Source organism: Etheostoma spectabile, chromosome 5, assembly GCF_008692095.1.
Source record: "Etheostoma spectabile isolate EspeVRDwgs_2016 chromosome 5, UIUC_Espe_1.0, whole genome shotgun sequence".
In the NCBI taxonomy this organism is placed as follows: domain Eukaryota; kingdom Metazoa; phylum Chordata; class Actinopteri; order Perciformes; family Percidae; genus Etheostoma; species Etheostoma spectabile.
Genome location: NC_045737.1, coordinates 11039644 through 11048344, shown reverse-complemented (window position 1 = coordinate 11048344; position 8701 = coordinate 11039644). Strand labels below are relative to the sequence as shown.

The 8701-nt window shown below is 39.8% G+C and overlaps 2 protein-coding genes across 4 annotated transcripts in view; one reads left to right on the top strand and one right to left on the bottom strand.

The window, feature by feature from the left end:
* Window positions 1-238: 238 nt before the first annotated feature.
* ubl4a (ubiquitin like 4A) lies at window positions 239-6336 on the bottom strand. The gene is made up of 4 exons (XM_032517057.1): window positions 6109-6336; window positions 2755-2860; window positions 2401-2633; window positions 239-886 (listed from the first exon to the last, which is right to left on the bottom strand). The coding sequence occupies exons 1-4, from the start codon at window positions 6154-6156 to the stop codon at window positions 779-781; spliced, it is 495 nt and encodes a 164-aa protein (XP_032372948.1). The 5' UTR covers window positions 6157-6336; the 3' UTR covers window positions 239-778.
* A 455-nt stretch (window positions 6337-6791) lies between these two features.
* The window catches only part of prkg1l (protein kinase cGMP-dependent 1, like), a 21681-nt gene continuing 19771 nt past the window's right edge, over window positions 6792-8701 (top strand). The window contains exons 1-2 of one of the 3 annotated variants that reach the window (XR_004332187.1): window positions 6792-7206; window positions 8342-8534. Coding sequence is in view for 2 of the 3 variants with exons in the window: in XM_032517013.1 (XP_032372904.1) it covers window positions 8345-8534 (190 nt within the window). In the remaining variant the exon portion in view is untranslated. The remainder of the gene's footprint in view (window positions 7207-8341; window positions 8535-8701) is intronic. The other 2 variants (XM_032517013.1, XM_032517012.1) reach the window with 2 other exon arrangements.

Here is an 8701-nt window from a genome sequence, read left to right as displayed (position 1 = left end):
CGTCAACGCAACCTGATAGGCTGAGACGAGTAAGACTCGCCGTTTGGTCCCGCCTTTTAAAGTCCCACAACCCAACATCTCTCCTCATTTTTATATATATATTCAACCACTACTTTTACACTATAAACTACTTTAAAAACCCTTGCCAGTAAACTATAACTATAGTACTTTAGAGATTTTAACTTCACATAAAATATCAGCATAAAACAAAACAGGAAACCTTAACAATTGTTTTTTTTGTGGTTTAATGTCTGTATATATAAACATGATATTTACAAATCATACAATGAACAGTTAGTTATGTAATAAAACATGTATCACGTCTCACAAATGATTAACAGAAAAAACACCCAGTCATCATCCAGCACAGACATTGCTAAAAATACCCTTCAGAAGAAGTTAGTGCCCCCTGGGAGTTGTAGCAGCCAGAGATCATGCGAAACCAACAGCATAAATGGATTACTTTGTATTCAAATATTACATGGTCAGGCCATGTGTCATTACTGGTTACTGCAACGCCACTGACTGGGACCAAATGTCAAGTTTTCTTATCCAAGTCCTGTGGTCGTGGATAAGAAAGCCCTATTGCTGAGATAATCTACAGTCAGTGTTATCTGTGTTCACCCAGCAACCGATCCGGCATTCAGCTGGGGCGCTCTGCAAGGAAACGGATGCTATATTTTCCATGCCTCACACTCTAAACACTCTATGCACCTCCGAGCGCTGAGCATCTTTTAAAAGACAATCACAAAAAGCAACTTCCAGCTAGGCTTTAGTCTTAGTCCATGTACGAGGCGTCCATGCCGTCGCCGTCGGGGTGAAGCAGTCGTCCCGCCAAGCGCTCAATGTCATCGAGACTAAGTTGTCGAAGGGAGCGTTCGTAGTCCTTCAAGAAAAACAAAGTAAGAAAAAACATTTAGAAAGAGCAAGCTTTTAAAAAATAAAAAATATCACTTTAATGATTTAATGACTTTTTTTTTTACGTTGCATAAAAAAAAGCATTTACATGCTGTGTGTTGGGTATATTGCTCTATATTTTTCGCAGCATGAGATGGAAAGGATTGATTGTAGTCACCAAAATAAAATATCAATCAAAATGAGTAGCTGATAATTTGCACGGGTCAGTATACTATTCTGACAGTATAATAACCTATAGCAAAAATATTACGGTTTCACAGGATTGCGTTATCGCAATAACTTTAAAATGTATTATTTCTTAAAAGTCTGGGTAAAAAAAAAAAAAAAAATAACATTGAACACAACGTGTTTTATTCTTTTTAAAACACACTGCACACCGGCAGGGAGGAGGATTTCTAAAGTGCTTGAAGACTCTCGTACCTTAGCAACGGTATGACAGAAAATGTTAGTGGTTTTAAAACTGTGACTTCTACAAACCGCTGTATACCTTTAAACCGGTAACCGGTCCATATCTAGTTGATAACGACTTTTGAGGTTACAATATAATAGGGATGAACGATGGCCTTGACCAACTGCCTCTTGGCTCGTTTGAAAGCCATGTCGTCTCTCTCTCGTGGGGGGGGGGGGGAATACTCGGGGAGGCAAAGCAGGGAAAGGGGAAGTAACCTTTCTCTCTAAGGGGGAAAAGGTTACTTCCCCCTTCAGGTTACTTCCCCTTTCTCTGCAAGATTCCAGATCGGCCCATCTGAGCTTTCATGTTCTCAGAAGCAGAGCGGGATACCCAGGGCTCGGTTTACACCTTTTATGTCGTCAGCCTTCACTGGTAGCAACAAATCAAAACTTTACTGGTTTACACGCAGTGTTGTAAATCCTCGAACATCATGATTATCATCTGTGCATCCGCAAACATCTTGCGCATGCACAGAACAGATTGCGTCCCGACAGGCGCAGTGAATGTGTCACATGCCTTATGTGTGGGAGACCTAGGTTCGATTCCCACTGCGATACATCAACCAATGTGTCCCTGAGCAAGACACTTAAGCCTTAGTTGCTCCAGAGGCGTGCAACCTCTGACATATATATCAGTTGTAAGTCGCTTTGGATACAAGCGTCAGCTAAATGCCATGTAAAGTAACATCAAACTTTGATCTTAGTAGGACTGGAACTAACGATTATTTTCATTATTGATTATTCAATTAGTTGTTATATAAAATGCCTGAAATTTGTGAAAATTAGACGTCAATTAGTGTTCACAAGATGACGTCCTCGAATGCCTTATTTTGTCCACAACTCAAAGATATTCAGTTTAATGTCTATTATTACAAATATATATATATATATATATATATATTCACATTTACAAAGCTGGAATCAGAGAATGTTTGACTCAAACCATTTAGTTGATTATCAAAATAGTTGAGAATCAATTTTTGCAGCTCTAGAGCTTTGGTTATAATGCAGTGAAGTATAATTATTGAATACCTTAATAAGTTGTTCATGGACTTTTGCAGCATCTGATGGAGTAAAGTGACGAGCAAGAATAGTGGACACCGTCTGCCACACTCTTCCGTGCATGCTGCTGCTGCTGCTGCTGCTGCTGCCGCCGCCGCCGCCTGCAGCCATCCCCGACGCCCCGGTCCTCTCCCCCACTGGACGGATAACCAGATTCAATTTAGCCTCTGGCCCAATGGAGTAATCACTCAGTCTGTGCTCATCTGAGAAAAGCAAAGTATGCAATCTTAAAAAAATGTAATCATGTGAAATGTAGATTGGTGAATCGAGCAATTACTGTTCTGCACAAGAGGTTATAATACACTCGACAGTTGGCAAATGCACCTGCGAGCGCTTTCCCTTTGTAGAGCAACCGCTGCTGGTTGGCTGGTATGTTGAGACGTTCTGACACGAGCTCCTTCACCGAGGAGACCTTCTCGTCTTCAGTCACCTGGAAAAAAAACAGGGCAGAAATAACGATTATTTTCAGAGTCGAGTAATCTGTCAATTATTTTCTCGATTAACCTTTTTTATAATAAAAAAAAAAAAAAGACAGATTATTTGATTATCAAAATAATTGGCGACAGGGGTGCGTGATTCAGAAAATTTCACAATCCGATTCTATATTGATTTTTAGGCTGACGATTCAATTCAAAAAAATCGATTCGATTCAAAAAGGATTCTCAATTTAAAAAAACGATTCAGAGTATGTGCATGGAGTTACTTTTCCCTAGTGATAGTATAAACGCCATTACAAAACAAAAATAAAATATGAATCGATTTTTGGAAGTCTATAAAATTGATTTGGACGAGGCTGATGGGGCTCGGGAAAGGGAAGTTTGGGGTCCCCTGCTGGAGCTGCCGCCCCCGCGACCCGATACACGATAAGCGGATGAAGATGGATGGATTTTGACGAGTGATCGTTACACTGAGGTACATCAATCATAGAATGATCGCTGACGGGAATCATGTCATAAACCAATTCCCTGGCTCCTTATAACGCCGGGACTTCAGCATGGTTGTGACTAGGGCTGCAACCAACGATTATTTTCATAATCAAATAATCTTTCAATTGTTATCTTGATTAATCGAGTAGTTGTTTGATCTATAAAAATGTCAAAAAATTGTGAAAAATGTGGATCAGTTTCCTAAAGCCCAAAATGACGTCCTCAAATGACTTGTTTTGCCCAAACCTCAAAAGACATTCAGTTTAATGTCACAGAGGAGAGAAGAAACTAGAAAATATTCACATTTTAAGAAGCGGGAATCCGAGAAATCATATTTTTGTAAATAAAAAAAAAATGACTCAAACCAATAATTAGATAATCAAAACAGTTGGCGATTAATTTAATAGTTGACAACTGATCAATTAATCGATTCATTGTTACACCTCTAACGTTTTACACTACACACAGTGCCACATTGCTGTTATAGTCATTCCCCGGCTGCAATGGTGGTGCAGACTTCTGAAAGACCCAGAATTGCTGGCCATTTAGGGCCAACTGAGCTTTTTTACAGTGTGTTCTAGGGACAGGCAGCTAGCAGATAGTGAGGAGATGTATTTTTTTTTTTTTTTTTTTTTTTACAGTGTGTTCTAGGGACAAGCAGCAGGCAGATGGTGAGGAGATGTTTTTTTTGTTTTTTACAGTGTGTTCTGGGGACAAGCAGCTAGCAGATAGTGAGGAGATGTTTTTTTAATTTTACTTTTTTACAGAGTGTTCTAGGGACAAGCAGCTAGCAGATAGTGAGGAGATGTTTTTCTAATTTTACTTTTTTTACAGTGTGTTCTAGGGACAAGCAGCAGGCAGATGGTGAGATATTTTTTGTTTTTGTTTTTTACAGTGTGTTATGGGGACAAGCAGCTAGCAGATAGTGAGGAGATGTTTTTTTAATTTTACTTTTTTTACAGTGTGTTCTGGGGACAAGCAGCTAGCAGATAGTGAGGAGATGTTTTGTATTTTTTTTTTTTTACAGTTGTGTTCTGGGACAAGCAACACAGATAGTGAGGATATGTTTTTTAATTTTACTTTTTTACAGAGTGTTCGGGGGACAGGCAGCTAGCAGAAGTGAGGAGATTTTTTTATTTTTATTTTTTAACAGGTGTGTTCTAGGGACAGCGCGGCGATGGTGAGGAGATGTTTTTTTTGTTTTGTTTTTTACAGTGTGTTCTGGGACAGGCAGCTAGCAGATAGTGAGATTTTTTTTAATTTTACATTTTTTTACAGTGGTTCTAGGGACAAGCAGCGGCAGATGGTGAGATATTTTTTTTGTTTTGTTTTTTTTACAGTGTGTTCTGGGGACAGCTCTACGATAGTAAGGGATGTTTTGTATTTTTATTTTTTTACATGTGTTCGGGACAGCAGCAGCAAAGTGAGGAGATTTTTTTTAATTTTACTTTTTTACATGTGTTCTAGGGACAAGCCTAGCAGATAGTGAGGATGTTTTTCTAATTTACTTTTTTTACAGTGTGTTCTAGGACAAGCAGCAGCAGATGGTGAGATATTTTTTGTTTTGTTTTTTAACAGTGTGTTATGGGGACAAGCAGCTAGCATAATAGTGAGGATGTTTTTTTTATTTTACTTTTTTTACAGTGTGTTTCTGGGGACAAGCAGCTACAGTAGTGAGGAGATGTTTTTATTTTTATTTTTTTACAGTGGTTTCTGGGGACAAGCAGCTAGCAGATAGTGAGAGATGTTTTTTAATAATTTTACTTTTTTACAGAGTTTGTTCTGGACAGGCATCTAGCAAAGTTAGGAGTGTGTTTTTTTTTTTTTTACAGTGTGTTCTGGGGACAAGCAGCTAGCAGATAGCGAGGAGATGTTTGTTGCATGTGACAACACATGTTGTAGCCTAAAACACGTGTGACATTGCTTAGAGCACCTTTAACATTAGTAACTTGTAAGTTAATCGCTAACTAAGTTATGACCGCTGTGCTAACCAACCACAGAGATGCTGCTTTATTGAACTATTTGCCTAGGGACTTCCCTTCACTACAAGAACCACCAAATAAGGACTTACATAGCTCCCAATATCCACCACAGTGTCTGAACGTTGTAACTCAGAGGAAAGAGTTAACAGCAGACAGTCTCATATCGTTAATGTACAACAGTATTTCCCCTTTTTATACAGAAAATCTCTTTGTATTTCCCGTATATGTATATATAGCGCTGTGACAAACTATTGTGAGTCAATGACGTAGCAACTGTCTGTGTAACGAATTCGGTGTTATTGTGTTTTTAGCTGAACTGGACCAGAGAATATAAAGTTGAAACATGTCTGTGATGCTGTTTTGCCCTCATTGTTCTAGGTGAAGTTTGCTGGAAGTGATGATATGCAGCATTTTATGTGGAGTGACCACTGCGCCGGACCGTTTAAAAAACAGCCTTGTAAATGCTAGCTACAATGCTTATGTAAGGAAATAACGGGAATAAGAGGCGAACCAGCCTTAAAAGGGATTTTATTTTTTTTTAATTTTATTTTTTTAATCAGCGCTGTGCGGTGAATTCATGCCGATATGAAGAGGGGTTCATGCGTATTTCGAATAGTACCTGATAAACATTTAAAGAAACTTGAGTGGTACATTTAAACATGTAGCTAGCTAGCTAGCATGCCTAAAGAGGCTAGCTAGCTAGCGCGGATCAAGCCAGGGAGTGAACAGTTAGCAGTTAGCTAGCGTTAGCCCGGCGTTCCTCAACTCACCTGTACACTGCATTCTTTTCCTTGAAGCGGTTTCACGGTAAGGATCATTTTCAATGCGAATAAAAAAACAACAGGTTCAAATGTTAAGAAACTAAATACACTCAAGTAACGTTATTTTTGCTAACTCAAGATAGCCACAGGAGTTCTTCTCTTGTCAACGGCCCATCTTCTTCTGCCGCAGATGCGCGTGGCTGCTGCTCTCAGGGGACGCCACTGCCACCTACCGGCCGGAGTGGTGTATGGCTGGAAGAAAATGACAAATTATTATTATTCTTTCTTCTGTTTGAGATAATTAGACTATAATTGAATATTAAAAGGGGGAAAGGATGATGAGTAAAACGAAGGCCCTCGCTGGAGTTAGGGATCTTAAAGTGATAAAAATCAACATAATTACTCTCTAGTTATTAGCCTTCTAATTATTAATATAATCAATCCTACGTTCTCATTATCGTCTTTGCTTCAGTCTTGTAGTACAAAGCTATGGGCCTGTGTCTTAATTTCCTCCCAAAACTATTTTACTACCTACTACACATTTATTAACTATTAAACATGAGTCAGAAATTGGGATTATGGTGAAACACAATCATTAACCCTAACAGCATTTAGCATTAGCATTATGGTATATATCTAAGCTTTAGGCTATATATCTATCTCCATAACTACAACGGAGGGAGAGTAAAAACCTCTTCTCAGTGCACACAGCGAGCTTTTACTTTACACTCCTCCACATGAGCGAAGTGTCTGGGGGATAAAAGGACTGATGCTCCCCGCTCAGTTTGCCGGAGACCTTCCCCTGGGCTCAGAAACACCCCCCCAAAGACCGTCTGACCCAATTGGGATCCAGCCCCATGCGTTTCTCATTACAGCTTCCCGGATGGTCTCGCGCTCCACTGTCTTGGTCATGTGATTGGCTGCTGTCTGTGCCGGTGTCTGTACCCAGCCCTGTGCAGCCCCCCCAAGCAGGAGAGGAGCATCTTTCACTGGAGCGAGCCTAAAGGAGATCAACACCTGTCGGGTGGACCGTCTGCTGCCAGACGGGGACAAACATATTCAGGACAAGTGAGAAAGACTTCCACAGCGTCAGACCGGCTGCAGGTGGTACGTGATCTGTGTGTGTGTGTGTGTGTGTGTGTGTGTGTGTGTGTGTGTGTGTGTGTGTGGGTGATGTGAACAGTACGCATTATATAATATATATATATATATATATATATATATATATATATATATATATATATCTTTTTTTGCAGAACAGAGCGTGCATGTGTGTTTACAAACTGTCTGTTAGAAATGTTGTTGTCACATTCTAGCAACTCACTCATGTTTTTTTTAAAAGCCATTATCAGTGCGAATGGCTCTGGGAAAAATCTATATTTTCTCTTTGCAGGGACACAAAGTGTGTGTGACTTAACAGAAAATTACCTTTTTTTCAATCAAATCGGAGGTGTTTTATCTCTTTGACATTACAATAGCACTGCTACTTTTCCTGCCTTTTAATTTCTTTTTTCCCTCGCATTTCTGTGAAGTGTCCTTGAATTCATACAGGGTTTTTTAATTCTGTTTGTGTGAGTGTGAAACATGAATGGGAAAAAAGGTCAAATACAAACTGCATAAAGATGTTGTGTCTATAATGCATTTGTAGCCTGAATGTATGCAACTCTTGGAAACCAAATGAAGTAGAAGAAGTACTGTAAGCTATATATCAAATATATCTGTATAGTTTTGGTTGCAGGGGAAACTGTGAGATGGATTGGATTTGAATTAGTTTTTTTTCCTATTCAGCCTGTTGAAAAAGGTGGCCATCAAACATCCTCCCTCCCTCCCTCCCTTCCTCCCTCCCTCCCTCCCTCCCTCCATCCATCTCTATTGTGTGTATCTGCCTGGCTGCTTGTATTTCTGTCTGTCTATTTCAGCCCTTATGGGGATATAATGTTTAAGATGCATACAGAAAACTCCGTCTTTCTCTTTCTTCTTTTGAACTGTTCAAATCCAAATAGAAGCCATTGTACCTTATTGATTCCCTGTTTGTATTAATAATATTCATAATATAGGTATAAGTAATGGAAGAGATGCAGGTGGCTGTCAAGCTTTAAGTTAACTGAGATTGTAGCTGCAAAGGCTGCCTCATTGCAACTCAAAATCAGACAGAATCTGTACATTTAGTGTATTTAGACCCACTCTATAAATGTGTGAATTTGTAGAAGGAGATGTAGCCTATTTTACCTGGTGTTTGCAGGTGATGGGTACCCTTCGGGACCTCCAGTTTGCCCTGCAGCTAAAGATTGAGGAGCTTCGCCAGAGGGACACACTGATAGATGAATTAGAGTTAGAGTTGGATACAAAGGATGAACTCATTCGGAGACTGCAGGAGGAACTGGATCGCTACCGAGCCACCGTCTCCCTCCCAGGATCCTCTGCAGCTAGTGCAGGTACACATCAAGGTGCTCATAAAGAGGGCCACCGGCCCGTGGTATCTATAGGAAGTATAGGTGGATGCTACGTAGCAGGGGTAGCATGAAACTGATATTTGGAACCAATATGTATTTACTGTAGCCTGACGTCGTCATACTCAGGGGCCAGTTGTTCAAAATATTTA

Coding starts and splice junctions, on each gene's coding strand:
- ubl4a (XM_032517057.1), bottom strand. CDS start 6,156: ATGATCCTTACCGTGAAACCGCTTCAAGGAAAAGAATGCAGTGTACAG. Junction 2,634..2,754: donor CAAAGGGAAAGCGCTCGCAG/GTGCATTTGCCA, acceptor TGCTTTTCTCAG/ATGAGCACAGACTGAGTGAT. Junction 887..2,400: donor TCCATGAACAACTTATTAAG/GTATTCAATAAT, acceptor TTTTTCTTGAAG/GACTACGAACGCTCCCTTCG.